This window comes from Amia ocellicauda, chromosome 3 (genome assembly GCF_036373705.1).
Source record: "Amia ocellicauda isolate fAmiCal2 chromosome 3, fAmiCal2.hap1, whole genome shotgun sequence".
NCBI classification, from domain to species: domain Eukaryota; kingdom Metazoa; phylum Chordata; class Actinopteri; order Amiiformes; family Amiidae; genus Amia; species Amia ocellicauda.
Window position 1 is genome coordinate 6436828 of NC_089852.1, and position 20613 is coordinate 6457440.

At 37.8% G+C, this 20613-nt stretch overlaps 1 protein-coding gene across 2 annotated transcripts in view; it reads left to right on the plus strand.

The window, feature by feature from the left end:
- The window catches only part of LOC136734332 (receptor-type tyrosine-protein phosphatase gamma), a 211089-nt gene that overhangs the window by 35746 nt on the left and 154730 nt on the right, over positions 1–20613 (plus strand). For both annotated transcript variants that reach the window (XM_066697926.1, XM_066697927.1), the window contains exon 2: positions 7636–7740. In XM_066697926.1, the coding sequence (XP_066554023.1) occupies positions 7636–7740 (105 nt within the window). The remainder of the gene's footprint in view (positions 1–7635; positions 7741–20613) is intronic.

A 20613-nucleotide genomic window follows, 5' to 3' on the forward strand; every position in this document is an offset into this window, starting at 1 on the left:
AATCCAGTGCTTAATTTTATAGGTCGAATGTCTGGGGTACTGCAAATCTCTTAAAAATGATTTGTGTCAAAGAATAATTCAGATGGCTGCTGTGCTTATCTTTTTTTTTTTAACCATTCTTTTGCAGCTATGCAGTTATGCGTTATGGACACCCTAAACTTTTTGTTGTTATTAAACATTTTGATTTAGGCCTACCGTTCAAGGTTCCCAATACTTCTATTCTTCAGACAGATCTCCTTGGTGACAGAATCAGTGCCAAGGTAAAAAATGAAGAAAAACATCTCCCAAACTTTCAATTAAACAAAAATATAAAATATCATATGTTCCAATATTTTTTTTTTTTGTTTGTTTTATTCACGGCGAAACAAAATTTTGAATTTTTACTGAGAAAAACAAAAACAAAGTCATTTAACACTCTTACTCTAGAAATGCTAAGCAAAAATAATTAAGCAGTTTAATCATTGCAAATAGCCTGTTGCACTGAACATATACCATCAGGATTAGACACCAGAGACCGACCTGTGCTCTGTTACACTAGTTTAAGGACTTAAATTCTAATGAATGGTATCTTACTTTAGGAAACATAACCCCAAAAGGTATGTATATGTAGAAAATGTGATTGGGTGCTTTGTTTTCTCGTTAAGAGAAAAAAAAAAAAAAAAGAAAGTTCATGAACAACAGCTTTAATTGTTGAGACGGAATAAATAGGCTCTGAGCAAAACCTGTTAATTAATTCCCTGTGTACTGATGCAACTATTGGTAAGAGAACCGACTCAGATGTACGGTTAACATAACAAATGAATAGCATGATCTTTCCCTCTAATTGTATATTAGCAAAAAATGTATTAATCATTCACGAGGGGGTAAAGGAACCGACTAAAAAAAAAAAGAATCTTCCTTATGAGGCATTCTTTAGGTACTCGCTGGATCATTTGTCACTTATACTGTTTATTTATTTGTTAGGGTGTTTTCAAGCAATGAATCTGAGAAATTACAGGCCTGTTTATTTATTGTTAATGGAAGTGATTGTAGTGGGGTGACTGGGAAAGCTGCCCAGCTGGCAGAATTCTGATACTTTGAAGTCCAATTGTACTTTTATATTTTCATAGCTGTTTAAGTTGTGAGAAAAACGTCGGCGATTTTTAGTGTGTTCCTGCAGGGGTTCGACGCACCTGGAATAAGCGATTTGCAAGACCGAGTGCTTCACTTGTATCACTCCAGTCTTGAGATGTAAGAGACTGGTGCATTTGATCTCATGGCTACAGCATGCTGTTTCAAACCGGCAATACTTAGATGGATAACTAAAGGCGTTTAATAATACAAAAAGCCTACGCCAAGATACTGTGGAGTGGCCTGCAGATACAAGGATTTTAAAACACCAGGCTTGCTTGTGTCTCTCTCTTGCTCCTTTGCTCTCCGTTGCGTTTGTTCAGACCGGTTTCGTCCTGCTGTGAGCGTACTCCCGAGCCCAACTGCCACCGCACCGCTCTATAATTTCTCTCCAGTGGTTAATCAGATCACATGCTGGGCCTGCGGGCGCTAATGGGAGAGAGCGTGCCCATGGTCTTGTCACCATAGACCGCGCGCGGTATCTCAACATGCCACTTCTGAAAAGAACACGTGTTGATAATGAGGTGGTGCAGTGACTTTACAATGAAGGTAAACGTGTTCTGCTGATAGTAGTGAACTTGCATTGCTGTGTGTGGTGTATAGGCCCTTCAGCTTCCCATTAACCACTGGGGATCCGGCTTAGAAGTAGATGCCCAGCTTTTGTATGTAAATGAGTACACTTGGAAGTTGTGCTATTTTTGGTGCCGGTATCTTTCCCCACTCCCTTTCCTGCCAGCGCTGCGGCAGGTTGGCCATCCTGCTACTGCGGCAACCCCCAGGACGGTACTCCTCCCGATATCGTTGTAACAGGCCTGGAGAGTTTAGCTCATTATGTCTGGGGCTTTGGTATGTATACAGTATCATCTGGCTTCCCTCTTTAAAGTCACATGCTTAGGCTGTATCCTGAAGTTGCAGAGATTCTCATAAATTAAATCTTGAGGGACTTGTAAGGGCACATAACATTTGAAAGTAGTTGCTGACAAATATGAGGTTTCTTATCTTGTATAGATGCTTTGGTCTATTGTCCTGTGAACTATTGTTTAAAAAAACTAAATTAATAAAATGCAGATTTTTAGGAGAACTAGACTTCTCTCATATTGAAGAAGGTCAGTTCAAGGGCTAAGAAGTTATACCATATGGATGATGTATATTTGTATTCCTATAATTTATGTGAGATCCCTCGGGATACACAAGGGCTGGGAACATTACTTCCAATGATGTTATTATGTCAAGTGGTGACGGAGAAATCTAATTATGCACACGTCTTCAGCTGTTGTATCTTTTGTTAAATTAATAAGGACTTGCTTCCCATAGTTCCTTATGGAGAGAAATATACTTCAGTAACTGGGGGGGACTTCATTTCAGCAGATTATTAAATCTATGTGTAGTGTTTTTTTGTTGTTTGTTTTTTAGAAATGTTTAAATATTAACTTGAATATGAACTATATTTACAAAAGCTACCAAGACCAGAAGATTGGAATAATTTAATATTACACTAAACTGCATTGCATTTTTTATCTGTAAAATTTGTGAAAGTGAAATTTGTGAAATTTGTTGTTTATCTCACTTTCTTTACCAGAAGGTGTTTACCATATACAGTATTCTGTAATTGAAATGGTCACATTACATGTGTGTACATATGCCTTTAAGTAAAGTGTGAATAATACACTTGCTCATTCACAAACGGTAGCTACAGCCTTTCTTAGCATGCAAGGCAGCATAAAAGTTCATTGTCTGCTCTTGGTTTTGGAGACCTACATCTGTTATAGATTGTTTTAGATTAATTGACCTTCAAGGTCTTATAAAAATAAAACTCTGAATTCCCCATTTCGTTCTCCTAAGCCGAAGGAAGTAAGCATATTTAAAAGGGGGAGGCTGTATTCTTCAAATCATCTTTTGAAAGTATATTACATCTCCATTTATCCTGCCAACGTCAAGATACGCAATATGGTCACACCCTTCATTAATTTTTACGGATAATGCAACATTCATGAAATCTAGTAGGTTATCCTTGATGAAATCTGATGGTTCCATTGCTAACATGGCTGAGCCTGGTTAAAAAAAAAGTGCATTCACAAGAGAATTGAAGCAGTAAAATGATTAAAAGTGTAATTATGCTGAGAGAAGAAGTATTGCACTACATTATCTCAATGATTCTGCACTATTTCTCAAGTATGGATTTTACTTCTGTGAAGTATGTTCTGTATTGTTGGAACACAGTGGATTGAGATATTCTCATCAGATGGTGATTAACGGTGTATCCTCCCACTTGTATTGGTCTAGAAAGATTTCAAATAAGTTTGACCTTGAGTGAAGGAGCTTATCTATTATTTCACATTGCTATCGTAACAGATTTCTTACTACTTGCAGATGTATTTGGTTGAATGTAAGTGAAGGTGAAATTGGAGACACATTTGCTAGGTATAAATATGCACCATTTCTTTAATAAACCTATATTTTTAGCTCACAATAAGAGAAAATGGTACAAAATAATTGACTTGAGTAAATGCAGTGTCACTTTTTGCCTCTGAGCTCTTGTAGTGCCTTTGTTTCCCATTTTTTTACTTTCCTATACAGCCATACATGATGATTCATGAGATGGAAACTCTCATTATTGTTGATGGACAGTCTCCTCTTAGGAATAGCTGTGTAAAATACTTTGTTGATCAGTGAGAGAGTACGCTAAACATCCCAGTCTGAGTCTGGACTGACGGCAGTTGCTGTTTTGCAGGATGGTTAAAGCAGAATGTGTTAACCGCGTTAATAAAAACAAACAAACCATCAAACCCCAAAAACGTCCTTCAGCAGAAGTTACTGCAATGAGGATTGGCCTGGAACATTTTCGGTGTTGTGTATGAGTGTTCTGAGTCTCTGCTGCAATTACACCAAAAAAATGAAAGTCAAGTGTATGAAAACTAGATTCTGCAGTGCATGTTAATGTTGTAAAAGCAAAGACCCCAGAACGTCTTGACTGTTTAAAGCACTGTTTTGGTAGAAGGTCTTGTTTTAAAGCGAGTGATGTTTAAAAAAAAAAAAAAAAGTCAGTTACTTCAGTTTGGAACAGAAAATGACTCCAAAAAGCTGCTGTACAGTAGGTCATGTGTCATATCAATTTGGGCTGTAGTCATAGACTGTGGTTTATACAGACATTGATGGCTTTGTTGCCATTTTAAAGTGTGTACATAAAGATGTATTTTCACAATCTGAAGATATAAGTCAATTGTGGATGGAGTCCATTTAGCAGGGACTTATAGGAGAGCTCATCTGGCAAGCTTTGATTATAGCAGGCCTATATTTACATGGATTTACTATACAGCAAAGAATTTGTATATGGCGGTACATTCTGACACATCACAATTAAGCATAAATGTTTCATCTTGGGTTGGGTTAATGGTATTGTTTGTGCAGCTGCAGTACCCCGGCCAGAGAGGAGTATATATAATTATACATATATGTGCGTGTGTGTGTATATATATATATATATATATAATAATTGATAGAGATTGAGTTTGCGGGCGCCTTCCAAACGATGTCAGACACAATCTCTATCAATTCATATATATATATATATATATATATATATATATATATATATATATATATATATATATATATATAGTATACCAGCTGCTCAGCATTCAGGTTATTGCGCTTAAGTGCACTTCTCAACAGTACTCTCAAAAGACGCTGAATCGGCACGATTGGCAGGGTTCAATTAGAGAGCCTCGTGGATTACTTTTGCCTTTCATCCCATTTCAGGATGGTTTCTTTATCTCCTGGCAGCCGTGAAGTATGCAGCCAGCAGCAAACTTGGGAGGAAAAAGCCCACCATTTTCCTAGCCAGTTAATGGAGGGTCATAATATGTCAAACTCATTTTTGTTTTAAACCTATATATACCACAGGTCAAAATCTGTCTTAATAGGAATCTATATTAGGCTATCAAAGTGGCAACCTCTTAAATGTGTGGCTTTGATGCTTCACAACTTTTGCCCATATCGCAGAGCTCAAAGTCATTGCTTGCGTACCTTTTAAAATGGTTCCTCTGAGCATCCGGAAAGTAAATACTCTTCACGGTACGTAACTGTGATTGGATTCTTCCTTTTGGAAAATATTTTAAATGTTTACAATCATCCCTTTGTGACTGAATTACATGTCAAGCAATTCTGATTTGGAAGTGAATGTCATACCCGAAAGCTTGCAATATTTCAGAATTCATACAAAACAAAAGTGACTAAATAAGGGAGAACCTTCTTGAACTTTAGGGTCTCGACTCTGCTCTACAAACATTTCGACTGCAACACGGAACTGCATCCAAAGCTGAACATGTCCAGCCAGCGCTACACGCAGAGAAGGAAATTGTTTATACAGTAGGCTTCTGTTTAGCGAGTACATCCTTCCTTTTTGGCTACTCGAAATGAGTCATTGCCAAGCAGTGGTCTGTTGTTAATTGCAGGAGGCTGACAACTGTCATTGTGAAAGCCTGCTGCGTTTCATTACTGTACGATCCAAAAGAAGTGGTTTCATCCCACTGTGCCTTGGTACCACACAGCTACCGTACGGGATGGAGCAGGGATGGTGCTTTAGACGGCTCAGCATACCCACTGTTACGGTTTAAAGAATTAATATTCCACAGCATCGGCCCTGGAAGACTGTAATTGCTATGGCTGACCTTAACGCAGATTGAAGTTTGAGTATTAATGCTACTGACTTTTTTAATGAACACCTCTGCAGTACGGTTGTTGCAGGTTAAAAGGAATTGACTTCTAACAGGCAGACGTCGGTTTAGAAGAATCAGATGAGCCTAGTCAGAAAGTAGTGATGCAGTCCATTTTAATACAATTGAAACCAAATGAGCAAGAAAATGTACAGCTGGGAGCAGCTGCACTGACTCATGATAGGGCAGGATCTTTAAGACAGTGGGGGATTGCATAATTTAATTTTCTGTTCAAAGAATATAGGAAATCAATAATGTAATTCATAGAAAAGCCATAGAGTGCACTGCCTGCCTTGGCATCCAAGCTAACATCCCAAAGAACTAAGAAAAATAAATAAATGCATGGCGTCAGTGAAAGAATACAGTTAGATGTGTTTTAGGACCGGGCCTAAATACAGTACGCAGAACAAACTTTAATTTACTTTGTGTTGATTTTAAATCTCCTTCCCGAGCAAGTGGACTCTTATCTTCAGAGCAGTTAGCAGATGTAATTGAAGCTGCCGCAACCTGTGTAGTTACCTTTTGGCCTGTTCATTCTCATTCCATCACCTGTAACTTGATTTGTCTCCGTGGCTGCAGGGGGTCATATGTGGCCTGGAAAAATCCAAAATGGCAGTAACCCTAGGTACTGCCATATTGGATTCTTCTCACAGTAAAGTGAAGCCTGCTCAAGTGACTCCAGCCTAATACTTTCATTCCCTATCGCATCACAACGCCCCCAAGTAAGTGCTGCTTGTGATCAAATCTGACAATTGGAGGATTTTTTTTTCTCCTCCTTGTTTTACAAGCTCATTTCAACATCAGATGTTAAAGTGTAAGATGCAGCCAAACACAAACGGATACCAATGAACTGGGATTTGATTTCTCTCTCTGTCTCTCTCCAAACAATTAGTCCACCATATCCATGCTTTACATTTGTCGTTTACAGTAGGACTCCACTGTAACAAACCCAATGATGATGCACATTTAACAGGATCGATGATCTCAGTATTAACTGATACCCAACTTTCTTCATTGTGAATATTATTGTCTGTGTGGAAAAGAGCTGATGATGCACAAACTGGCTAATGAGGATGAAGACAGACAAACAACATGAAACAAAGAAAGAAAGACAGTATTAGCAAATAACATGCAAAGTTTGCCTACCATTCTTGTGCAACCTGGTATCCAGGCAGCAGGTACAGCCAGACAGTGTTTGAAAATTACAAAACATGAATTGAAGGAAAAACCATGACTGCCTGTGATCTACACCTAGATGTCTTTTCTTAAGGGAAGGGATGTGCGCCTATTTCTTGTCTTTTAAAATCCAGAACTATCAAACTCCCAGGTATAAAGGTACTGTCTACACTGAGCATTGATGCAATCTGGTGAAACGGAGCAGTGCATCTGGTACACTAATTAACCGGTGTGCTGTTGTGTAATTCAGAGTCAAAAGACATGATGATTTGTCATCAGTTTAGTCAAGATCCAGGCATGCATTAACGGCGCAGGGAGTGACAGTAGAAATGTACATTTTTTTATTAGATATATAATACATATATTTCAACAGAAATAACCTGAGTGAGACCTGTCACTGTAAACACTGCTATCTTTCCATTACTGATTGCAGTGCCGAGCTTTTAGTGTTTTTTTGCATGCTAATGTCTTGATAGATTTAAGTGACGAATAAAGGTTCATTGACTGAGCTGCTGCACTACATTAGCACAACCAGCGCCTCTTTTAGTTGTGTTTAAATACATTAGTTGGATTCTGTTTAAAATTTAAAAAGCTATACCATTTACTTGTCTAATGTAATTTTCTGTTCTATTAGCTCTGACAGAAGGTCAGCTTGGATCTGTACAAGGAGGGGAGCATGGAAGCACGGCTGAGATACGGCACAGAAGGGCATCCGGGGACCCCTACTGGGCCTATTCAGGTGAGAGAAACTTTGTCAGTCTGACAAGTAAAGGACTCTCTGGTGGTAGAGATTATGAACTGAACCTCCTTTAGTGCTCTGGTGTTTATTTTTCTTTTTTTTTTTTTTTTTCCTTTTCTCCTTCATTTCCAGAGCTCTCGCCTCGGGGACTCGTTTGGTTTTTATTTTATGAATGTTTCTTAGTAGAAAAAGTGACTTTTGTTGTCCCTTAGAGCTATATTTGGCAAAGAGGAGCATTCATCTTTTATTTCGCTCCCAAGCCTTGGGGTCTAAATTATCTTTAGTTTGTTTATTTAAATATTTATTTTATTTACTGTCTCTGATAATTGTACTCTATCTGCCTGATGTTAAGTGATTAAGCCTGGTGATTCTCATAAAGAAAATGGTGTGCACTGAGTTGCTAAATACACTCCAGATACCATGGTGGTGGTTTTGCTCTCTTATAATATAGAAACATGACTATGGAGGACCTGTGTATTAAAACCGTCAGAAAATTCTAACCTTTCTCTTTCTGAAGTGCCATACTATATGTTCAGTCCTTACTGGGAAATAAAGAGGCTACAGGAAAATGGCGTTGTTTTCTTTGCATTTACATCAGGTATTTCAATAAGTTAAGCACACATGTAAATGCATTCCCTGGGCCTCGCTAGACCGAATGGAGAATGAAGCAATCTTTAGCGGAAACCAGCGGCTCTTTCAGTGCAGCATTTAAGAAAGGCCATACCAGGTGCTTATCACATCAGCAGAATTACCCTGTCTTGATCCATTACCTCAAAACCCTTCATCTGAAGCAGTTACAGAGTACCTGATATTTAATTATGATTCCTACAGTTCATAAAATTAAACTCGGTGGAAAACGAATACTCCAGACTAATTTGTGAAGCTAGGAATCCTGATTTGTTTCTTAATGAATAATATTGTGGTTTGTTTTAGAAAGAGAAAATATATGCAATAATAACCATTGGCCTCCTATCCTTCTGGAGTCCTCTCGGTTTAAAATATAAAGACAGGATCTGTAATTACACCTTATCTATTGACTTTGTTCATCGTGCTGTCTATTGATAAATCTGCTGTGCCTCTGGGGAAAGTGGACAATCTGTTTTGTGTACAGAAGATAGTGACTCTACAGTTGTCAATTGCCCACAATACGATCTGATTAGTGCAAACTAATTAGGACATTACTTTGCATCTCTGACTGATGAATTAACTGTGCCGAGGCTGGGCGGAAGGAAGAGATGATAAAGCTATAGCTAGCCTAAGGATGAGCCACTTAAAAAGATCACTTTAGTACCAATAACTGAGCCACTGAATAATTTTTATCATTTAAATTAAAACAGAGATGCAACATTATTATTTTTACCCCTCTTACTGTTTAGGCCTATTTTAAATTAACATATTTACACACTGGTATAGATGAGACCGATTGCTATATGATGAAGAAGGGGAACTTAATTTACCCTATGATTGTACAAGCCTTGTCAAATTAATTAAGCAGAGTAAACTCATGAAATCAGATAAGGAGGCCTATAAAAGAGTAATGGCATGATCTCCTAGATAATTGTACATTGCTGAAGCAGGGTAGGATTTTAACACGCGTCCGAACCTTTCGAGGAATTAAACCGCCCTCTTAAAGCATTGTTTAATAGAGCATTTGCATCTATCATGTTTATGTCAGACCTGTATCATGAACACAGTGCTTTAATGCAATGGTCTTAAAAGTGCCTAGACTTCTTCAATAAGTAGCATCTTCATCCCACTGCAGTCATTACCTGCCACTTTCCAATATGATGCGAGTCTTATTAACAACGTCTTTACCGAGATGTTTAGGTCATCTTGAACTCGGTGACTCTCTCCAGATTGCCACTCGAACCAGCTGAAGAAGCATCAGTTCTTTTGTAAATACGGTGATGCATAACATACAGGGGGAGGAAAGCCAAGCAGTTGTTATTCAGAATGAACAACATTTACATGAAAAACACATTAGTTTCAAAATATTGAATTAAGGCATAAGATTCGTGCATGTGTGGGCAAGCTGTGTTTCCCACTAGAGAGGAATATCACATCTTTAGCCTGTTTTCCTTTGTGAAAAATGAAATTCAGGTTCAAAGTGTACACACACACACACACACACACACACACACACTAATCTTCCGATCTGTTTGAAAAAATCTCCAGATTGGAATATTTCAATTCAGAAGAGATTATTCCAACAAAAAACTGTCCCACCGCTTTATTTTCAAAACATACATACATGAGAAATAATACATATTAAAAAGCTAATACCACTGGGCTAATTTGATGGGTTTCTTACATGCGTGTCAGTTGCATAATTAAGAAATGAAAGAAGTTCTATTTTAGAGTATTACATATAAACCACACCCTACTGTGCATATGAATGTCTTCAGTTTTAGCTAAGCTTTACTGACATTAACCTGAATAATACATTCAGACTCAGCTGTCATGGTTTAGTGACAGCACAACCTCTTGATAAAATTAGCACCTATTTATGCACGGTAGGCTGTAGTTTCTGCTTCATATTTCAATTATACACAGCTTTGGGCACTTGCATACTGTAGCTGCATAGAATCGGATCTGGCCAGAGCTATAGATGTATCAGGTTTATAAGTCTGCACAATTCCTTTTGCTTAAAAAGGATGAGAGCCTTCATTTGATATGAAACTCTTTAAATAAGAGAAGCACATGAAGTGTCAAAGCCACATGGATCACAAGCCCAGCTTCCTGGTTGTTTTGCTGATTTGTTTTACCTTTATGGACTGTTTATTAAATTACATTCAATAAAAGTTACATTCCATCATATTTACTGTTAACAAAAAAAAAAATCCAATGGCAAAATGTGACAGGTGAGGGATCCTGTCATTGGCACATTGCATGGCTGCAAGCAAACCAAATGTTTAAGTGTTCGAATTGATGGAGTAATGCCCCAGGCGTCAGCTGCAGGAACGATGTGCCCATATTTTTGCTCGTTGAATGACACTTCCTTGGGCTACCCAATTCACATTAAGTAAATTTGAGAGGACATTATCACAAAGCCTTGAAAATGTGATTAAATTTCCTGCTATCCTTTTGGGTGTTTTTTTCCCCATTATTCAATGCTTCAACTTCTAATGCTGCAAAATTGCTTTGGGGATATTCCCTCATTGGTAGAATTTTTCTCCAATATAAAAAAGAAGCCGACTAGTCCCCTCAGCTATTTTAATTATAATTGCAGATTACACATGTACTGTAATTTTAACACTTACTGTACACAATTCACATTCATTCTCACTGTGCGTGGCTCAGACTTTGTGAGAGGAGTTTTTGCTAGCAGTCGCATACAAGTTTGGAAAAGCAGTATTTAAAAAAAAAAAAAAAAAGAATTAGGGCCGGATTTAATCAAAACTTTGAGCCACCCGCTAATAGAAAACTACAGAACTGTACTCCGTTGCGGCTTCATTTTTAGTAAGATGCCACTTTCTTCTAATCATAAATGTAACCGCTATAATGTACAGGTTTGTAGTTTGCTATTAGCGGGTGGGTCAAAGTTTTGATATAATCCGGCCCTTAGTCTTCACTAATCTAGCCAATTTAAATTGTTTTCCTCTTCTTGACATGCGACTTTTTAATCTTTTAGTTAGCTAGCCTATGTTCCGTTATTAAACTCTAATATTTTTTTTATTTAAATGTCCATAAACGGCAACATCAGTGTTAATTAAGTCAAGAAATACAGCTTGTGGTCTAATCATTCCCATTTTAGCTACTGGGAATTCTTCTTGGTTTGCTGGAATTAAAATGATTTATCCCTATACGTCTCAAGATGTGGTCACAATAAATCGCTCTGTTTAATGTAAATTTGAACTTGTAATGTTTGATGCCTTGTACTTAACTGTATTTTTGCACTTTGTATTGCACTTATGTTGTAAGTCGCCCTGGATAAGGGCATCTGCCAAGAAATAAAAATAATAATAATAAATAATAATAATAAAACTCACTTTTCCTTTTGAAAATGAATTGACTTTAAAAAAAAAAAAAAAAAAGATAATTTTCTGAAAGGTGTGTGTTGGGAAATTTTTGTTTTAAGAGCAGAGCAGAGCTTCAGATATGCATACCTTTGCTTTTTCTTTGTTCCTTTGTGTTTAATTTTAAAAATGAAATCTTGTAGAGAACAGAACGCAAATCAATATACATTTGTCTTTGGTGTGCAAATGCGTAGCTCGCTGTTTGACATTTGTTCTATTTTTTAAACACTAAAGTTCTTATTTAAAATGCTTTTGATGGAAAGTTCTATTTCTCCACTTCAGTCTTCAGGAAATCATTACTGCTATGGAACTATACAGCAATGTCTTTTTTTAATTCTCTGGATATTAATTTTAAAGCCATTGTGCCTTTCAGCAGTACTCACAGAAATAGATTCTGAACTTTAATTTAAAAGGTAGAAAATGTATCCCATGTCCATTTTATATTGACTTAGTGGGGTAATTTAGCATCAGTCTCAGCTCTTGGGTTGGGTGCTCTCAGGCTTTTGAATGGTATTAAAAAAATAAGGATAGAAATTTCTGATATGGATTACACTGTAGAGCATATTGCTTTGAATAAAAGAGAACATTGATTTTTTTATTTATTTTTATTTTTTATAGCACTTTCCATTCTGTGATTGTCTGCAGTTCTATAAAGTCATTCATATTTGAAATGAGAAGGTTCCTTAAGAATGGTTTAAGCACAAATTACACTTTTTAAAAGGATTAGGTTCAATTTTTCAAATATTTTGCTGCTGTGAGCTCAGGTTTTGAATAAACATGACCGGAAGTGAGTCGCTGTTCTCATGGCAGTGTTTGGTTGATTGCTGATGAAACTTAAACATTCGTTTGTCCCTTATCTATGCAGTCTGTGACCTACTGTAATTCAGCAGCATTGTGCATCTCCACTGTTATCACATTTTCTTTTGCCCTTTTTTCTTAAGAAAGCTTGCACAGCCATACATTGTGATAATCGTCATATGTTTTAATCGTGTCTGTGCAAATTATTACTGTAGTCTGGCTATCCTCACCCAATTTTAAAAATGAATTAAAACACCTGCTGTTCTGGGTAATGTTTGTTACCATGCTAACCACGTTACATTCATGATTGCCATCCGAAACCTGACGTACGTACTTATTTGGTATATTTTTGGCTAGCATTGCTAACTCTGTATCAGCACCTCATGACCTCACATGTTCCTGGAAACCCCAGTAAGATGACATGTCTAGGTACAGAATTATTATATAGATGGAGGAAAGAGGAACCCTTGTCAGTAGATGTTCAATATATTAGAAGATTGTACAATACACAGTACTACTGGGAAAATGTAAAAAGAAGTGATCTTTATTTGAATGAATTTACATTAATCAATAGGTTTCTCAGTTAGTGCTTAAGGACTGTGTGCCAAGCTAATGCTATCTGATGAATTCTAATTGAAGGGTTTCTGTTTTTTTCACTTGCCTCCTGATTAGATACAGTAGTAGTATTTCTCAACAGGACATGGATTAAATTAAGTTCACATTGACAAAATACGAATATTTGTTAAAAGAAGTGTACTTTATTATGCATAGTAATTTGAAGAGAAAACGATGCTCAGATTTTCAAGAGCTGCCAGGTTTGGAATTGAGCACTCAGGGTTGAGAGAGAAGCATTGAAGATACTGGACTAAAATGCTGTGAAACGATTGAATTGCATCAAACAAAATGAATAAATAATAAGATTTAAAGAGGAAACAGATTTTCTTTGAAATGACAACAGGCACTCTCGAACATATGTCAGAGTATGAATGTCTGTCCTACAGGTTACTTCAAAACCTAAACCACTCCAGAAAGACGGCTGTAGTAGTCAAACACTTTTTCTACTTTGAATGCAAATGTTCAACTGTAACCTAACGATATGAAATCATAATATAAAATAATTCAGTACTGAGTAGCTCATGTTAATAGCCCTTTTTAAACTGACTCTTAAGTTACGTGATGAGTGTTTGTTTGGATAGACATTTACTGGACATGCTACCGGTTACAAAAAGTTTTGCCAACAAACCACCAATTTACTTTATTAGAATGACAGTACATTCTGAATGCATTGCAGGGGAATATTATTTTTGATCGAATATGGTTTTGTGTAGTTGTGTAGCTTCGTGGTTTGTTGCTATAGGAACAGAAAACTGCAAGAGTAGTTAGGAGGAGGAAGTAATAATAACCACACAGTGTCTTTAAATGAATCCCTTTTAATTGTTCTCCACTCCATTGTTTGCTGCGGAGGCTCAAGAGTGTTTGGTGACCATTTGGAGAAAGTGTAACAAAACTGGAAAAGAAAAGCGAAAATGCTGTACTTGGCATCCTTGCAGACATTTTGCAGACATATACTTATGCAAATATATAAAATGCCAACCTTTGTCTTCAACAATTTCAGTATTTCAGTGTATAAAAAAACCCCAAAAAACAATGATATCTTTAAAGGGAACTACAGGAATAATCTAAATAATACCTTTATTACCCATTTCATTAGACGTTTTAAATATTTCTTGCCATGGCCGTGGAGTTACCTAGGTAACTATCAGTATAAAAACTATAACTTATATAACTTACTATAACTCTCTGATCCTTCTTTTAAAGTTTGTTTAAGGAACAAATCATTAGTGTGACTATTCATTTTGAACGGCTATTTCAAAGAGACGTGTATCGGTGGACTTTAAATGACTCCATTGAAATTCAGTATGCAATTGCCTTAAAAGTAATTTTGCTTAACATTCAGAACGAAGAAGGGCAGCCGTGCTTAAGCATCTAAATGTTTATTAATAACATGTACTGTAGCTGCCAAACCGAACAGAAACTGAATGTTGGCCTGACTGGGCATATTGATGAAGCGTACCTTTATTGTTTGTGGAAATTAGCCATTTTATCTTATTTATTTATTATTCAACCAAATTTAACTTATAGAAAACACAATCTCTGGAAATATCTGCTTCCCTAAATGCTATTCTGTTTTCTCAATGGCCACAGCTGCTCAAACGGCTGGTCAAGGGTGTTAGACTTTACCTAAGTATATGTTTTGGTTTTACTCCTTTTTGGTTGATTTTCTGTGCCAATGGCAACTAGACATCACTGTATTTTCTCTCTCCTTCATGTATCTTTCATAACTTTACAAATCCATGGAGGCACATGACTGTCCTTAAATTGCACTTCCTGAAGATGGATATCCTAACAGAATTTCTATATTGGTATTGGCCGTCTTATCTCCTGTTAAGGGATGTGTGGTGGTTTCGCCAGTGTACAGCTTAACCCCTTCAGTGAGAAGATTAAGACGGCAATACATAATGCTACAAGTGCTTATTCACGATCTCCCTTTTAATTCTCTGGTGGGGTGCAAAGGCTACACCAAGGCATTGAGTTACACCTGTGCAGTTAAGTGTAATGCTAAATGTTGAGGTTATCCGTGTACTTTCTGAATTAATCTTTTGAACTGAATTAATTGAGAAACACTGTACAGTGGAGGCTGAATGCAACATGATTGATCTTCTTTTATATTAGGCGGTGAAACCGTAAAAATGTGGTTGATGGGTCATGCTACAGTTTTCAAAAAGGCCGCCATATCTGTGAAAGCACCTCTGCAGCAATTCCTCAATCTTTTGTACAGCCAATAACAGAGTCTGTAATTGAATATGACTTTGTACTCTTTGAGTTATCTTTCTATTTTATATTCTGACCCAGAACACATTTCATTTGATGTGCTATATGCATTGCAGGTATGAGCTTTTTTTTTTTTTTTTTTTTTTTAAATTAACCATGTAGGTCACATTGAAACCTGCAGAATGTGATGAGATCATTTAAGAGGTAGGGATGTGCAATTCATATCACCTGACAACTGGGACAACAAGATGTCGGCTAGGCAGCGGGGCTTTTCCTTTAATACACATTCTCTTTGACAAGGAGATTATTTGGTTTATGTCCTGTTTAGAAAAATGCTCATGCATTTTCTTTCTCCAGGCGTCTGTCTGTGTAGTGTGTTGCTGCAGATTGAAATATTGCGACATATCTGTCAAGTTAAGCCCCACCCCCTTTAAAATTAAATAAGCATTCACAGTGATCTCGTTATGGCAGAATCTAAGCCCAATTCAGCCTGACTTCTGGATCTTTCCACAGTACACTGAAAAGTCCATGGTGGAAGGATTCATTAAGAAGTTACAGTCTGGCATTTTCAAGGGAGCTCTGCTGTGGTCTGTAAATATTTACCCTTCAGAAGCAGTCCTTTGGATGCTGAATCAAACTCCATTTTCTCTTAGGTGCCCCTCTTTTTCTTCTCTGCTCTTCGGGCTGATTCACTGATCTAACTCTAGTGTGTGGTGCTGCTCGATCAATTTTAAAAATGGCTTTGTTTGTGAGCTGCTTTGGCCAAGCAGTTTTAAAATAGTCGTCGGTGTTGTCCTTAATAAATGTAAGGTTGATTCTTTCATTAAACATCGCTCAAAGATTACTAGGAAGAGGAAAGTGTTTTTCTTGCAAAATGCAGGCCTGGTGACAGCCCTCCAACCTGACGAATATTCAGAAAGTAAATGTATGACTTTTATGCCACCAGATGAAGATGACAAATTAGAGATCTTTCTCTGTCAGCTCCACCTGTTTAAATAATAGATCTGAAATTGAGTTATAACCAACAGGTGAGACAGCCAAACTGGGAATAGCCCAAGATGACGAGTGAAGGGAGTTTAATCAGTCTCAGTTCCAGGAAATTTCCTATGGCTATAAACCTTTTGATCATTTGCAGGGAGCGTTATTCCCAGTGGGATGAACTTTGATTAATTCTAGCCTCAGGTGTAAATAAAATAGGAATTAACCATGCATATGCATTTTTAAAGCTTATTAGAAACATTTAAAGCAATGGTAGAAGAAAATGCTTATTTTTCTGTTTTGCCTCAGATATGTCAGCATCGTTCTGTTTTTAACAGTTTAGATGTCACTGCATCTATTAACACAGCGAGAAAACACGTTTTGTTGTACACTGCCAGATTAATGCATTTCTTCAGGTTTGCTTTGAATGCTTTACTTAATGTAAGTGTCTTAGCTCTGTTTTAATCTACATTAACCTAACGTTTTAAAGGTTCAGCCTTTTCTCTATTACCAAGAGACCCTTGCTCTCTCGCTCTCTCCCTCTCTCGCTCTCTCTCTATGTATATGTATGTACCTGTACCTATATCTATGTATACATATGTACACTATACCATTCAAAAGTTTGGGATCACCTAGAAATGTCCTTGTTTTCCATGAAAACATGCATGAAATGAGTTTGAATAGGAAATATAGCAAAATGAATAAGAAATATAGTCATTGACAAGGTTAGAAATAATGATTTTTCATTGAAATAATAATTGTGTCCTTCAAAGAATCCTCCATTTGCAGCAATTACAGCCTTGCAGACCTTTGGCATTCTAGTTGTCAATGTGTTGAGGTAATCTAAAGAGATTTCACCCCATGCTTCCTGAAGCACCTCCCACAAGTTGGATTGGCTTGATGGGCACTCCTTACGTAACATACGGTCAAGCTGCTCCCACAACAGCTCAATAGGGTTGGGATCCGGTGATTGTGCTGGGCACTCCATTATAGACAGAATACCAGCTGATGCTTTTTCCCTAAATAGTTCTTGCATAGTTTGGAGCTGTGCTTTGGGTCATTGTCCTGTTGTAGGAGGAAATTGGCTCCAATCAAGTGCCATCCACAGGGTACGGCATGGCGTTGCAAAATTGAGTGATAGCCTTCCTTCACCAAGATCCCTTTTACCCTGTACAAATCTCCGACTTTACCACCACCAAAACACCCCCAGACCATCACATTGCCTCCACCATGCTCACGTTCTTCTTTGTGATCTGAACACCTCAAACTTAGATTGCTGTACGAGATCTTCAGTTTCTTGGCAATTTCTCTCATGGAATAGCCTTCATTTCTCAGAACAAGAATAGACTGATGAGTTTCAGAAGAAAGTTATTTTGTTTCTGGCCATTTTGAGCCTGTAATTGAATGCAAAATTACTGATGCTCCAGATACTCAACTAGTCTAAGGAAGGCCAGTTTTATTGCTTTTTTAATAAGCACAACAGTTTTCAGCTGTGCTAACATAATTGTAAGAGGGTTTACTAATGATCAGTTAGCCTTTTAAAATGATAAACTTGGATTAGCAAACACAACGTGCCATTGGAACACAGGACTAATGGTTGCTGATAATGGGCCTCTGTACGCCTGTGTAGATATTCCATTACGAATCAGCGTGTGTGTATAGATTTAGATTGTGTGTCTGTGTGTGTCTATATATTTATATTATGTGTGTGTTATACATACATACATACATATATATATATATATATACACATACACTCACCTTAAGGATTATTAGGAACACCATACTAATACTGTGTTTGACCCCCTTTCGCCTTCAGAACTGCCTTAATTCTACGTGGCATTGATTCAACAAGGTGCTGAAAGCATTCTTTACAAATGTTGGCCCATATTGATAGGATAGCATCTTGCAGTTGATGGAGATTTGTGGGATGCACATCCAGGGCACGAAGCTCCCGTTCCACCACATCCCAAAGATGCTCTATTGGGTTGAGATCTGGTGACTGTGGGGGCCAGTTTAGTACAGTGAACTCATTGTCATGTTCAAGAAACCAATTTGAAATGATTCGACCTTTGTGACATGGTGCATTATCCTGCAGGAAGTAGCCATCAGAGGATGGGTACATGGTGGTCATAAAGGGATGGACATGGTCAGAAACAATGCTCAGGTAGGCCGTGGCATTTAAACGATGCCCAATTGGCACTAAGGGGCCTAAAGTGTGCCAAGAAAACATCCCCCACACCATTACACCACCACCACCAGCCTGCACAGTGGTAACAAGGCATGATGGATCCATGTTCTCATTCTGTTTACGCCAAATTCTGACTCTACCATCTGAATGTCTCAACAGAAATCGAGACTCATCAGACCAGGCAACATTTTTCCAGTCTTCAACTGTCCAATTTTGGTGAGCTTGTGCAAATTGTAGCCTCTTTTTCCTATTTGTAGTGGAGATGAGTGGTACCCGGTGGGGTCTTCTGCTGTTGTAGCCCATCCGCCTCAAGGTTGTACGTGTTGTGGCTTCACAAATGCTTTGCTGCATTCCTCGGTTGTAACGAGTGGTTATTTCAGTCAAAGTTGCTCTTCTATCAGCTTGAATCAGTCGGCCCATTCTCCTCTGACCTCTAGCATCAACAAGGCATTTTTGCCCACAGGACTGCCGCATACTGGATGTTTTTCCCTTTTCACACCATTCTTTGTAAACCCTAGAAATGGTTGTGCGTGAAAATCCCAGTAACTGAGCAGATTGTGAAATACTCAGACCGGCCCGTCTGGCACCAACAACCATGCCACGCTCAAAATTGCTTAAATCACCTTTCTTCAGACATTCAGTTTGGAGTTCAGGAGATTGTCTTGACCAGGACCACACCCCTAAATGCATTGAAGCAACTGCCATGTGATTGGTTGGTTAGATAATTACATTAATGAGAAATTGAACAGGTGTTCCTAATAATCCTTTAGGTGAGTGTATATAACCGTGTTTCACTCAAACATTAGCATATGCATGGCGGTCAGTTAGTGAATTGTTGACGGGCTGGGTGATAGCAGACTGTCGACTGGGGAGTGGTGAACGAGAGTGGGGGGCGGATCATTTGCGTTTGTGTTTTTTCTTTTAGTTTTTCTCATGTCATTCGAGGAGTGAGGTTTGTGAGCCCCCCCACTAGTTTAATGGTAGGGGCGACACGGTATTAAATACTTTTGTCACCATGTGTTTTATTAATCACATTTTCTCCATGGGAATTTTCCAGTATAAGAAGCCACTAACAAAATCGTGTTAACCACACTGCTTTACATGTTAAGATAATTAACACTTCAGACACTTGATTCATAAGGGTAAGAAACCGCACCCTTACAATGAAGTTTGCATAGACTCTGAAGATGTTATCTTTAGCAGGCGGTGTTGGTTTTGACTGGTCTGGCTGATCCAGTTTCCCTGTTTACAGAGAGTGTGGAATTTCGGAGGCTTGAAAGTCTCCTTTTGGAATCCAGACAAAGAAGGATGTTTAATAAGCCCATATGAGACGCATTATTGTGGCTCTTTTAGTAGTGCTGTTTGATTGCTTGATGTGTAAATAAACATTATTGCTGTAGAGATGAGTGATAAGTTGTTCTCTGCTGTGAGTGGGTTCACTTTCATTTTGTAATTTTTCTCTGTGTGGAGTGATAAACTGAGAAATGATTTATCTAGAGTCCCACGTACTGAAATTGATTAAAGTTTATTTAAAGCTTGTATATAAGCATCCGTTTTTCATAACACTGCATATAATATTACCACACACAGCTATGACCAATTTCTTTGTGAAAAGAATATGCATAATTTCTTTCAACCGGCTCATGTTTTTTTCTTTCTTCTTGTTTGTGTGTGTGTGTTTTGCAAACATTATTTTTTAGGGGTATACTTTGTAAGACCCCAGAATACTCAGCTTTGCATGAAGGCAAGGAATTTGCCTGTTTAATTCACCCAACTCTCCCATTTCATAGATTTTGTAGAACAGGAAAGGTTGGTTAGCGGTTGACTTCTTTAATCTATCACTCAATTCTGTGAATGATTACATGCATTTATAGTGTTACAAACTGGCAAAAGAGACCATTCAACTTGAGCCCTAGGCTGGCAGATACTGCACTTTTGTTGTGTTTGTTCCCCATCCTGTCTGAGTGTTCCCTTCTGTGTCAGTGAGCCCAGTTTGTTACTTTGTTTTGTCTGATATAAAAAGCCAGGTAGAAGGCAAGCGCGCTCTCTGTTCCTGAA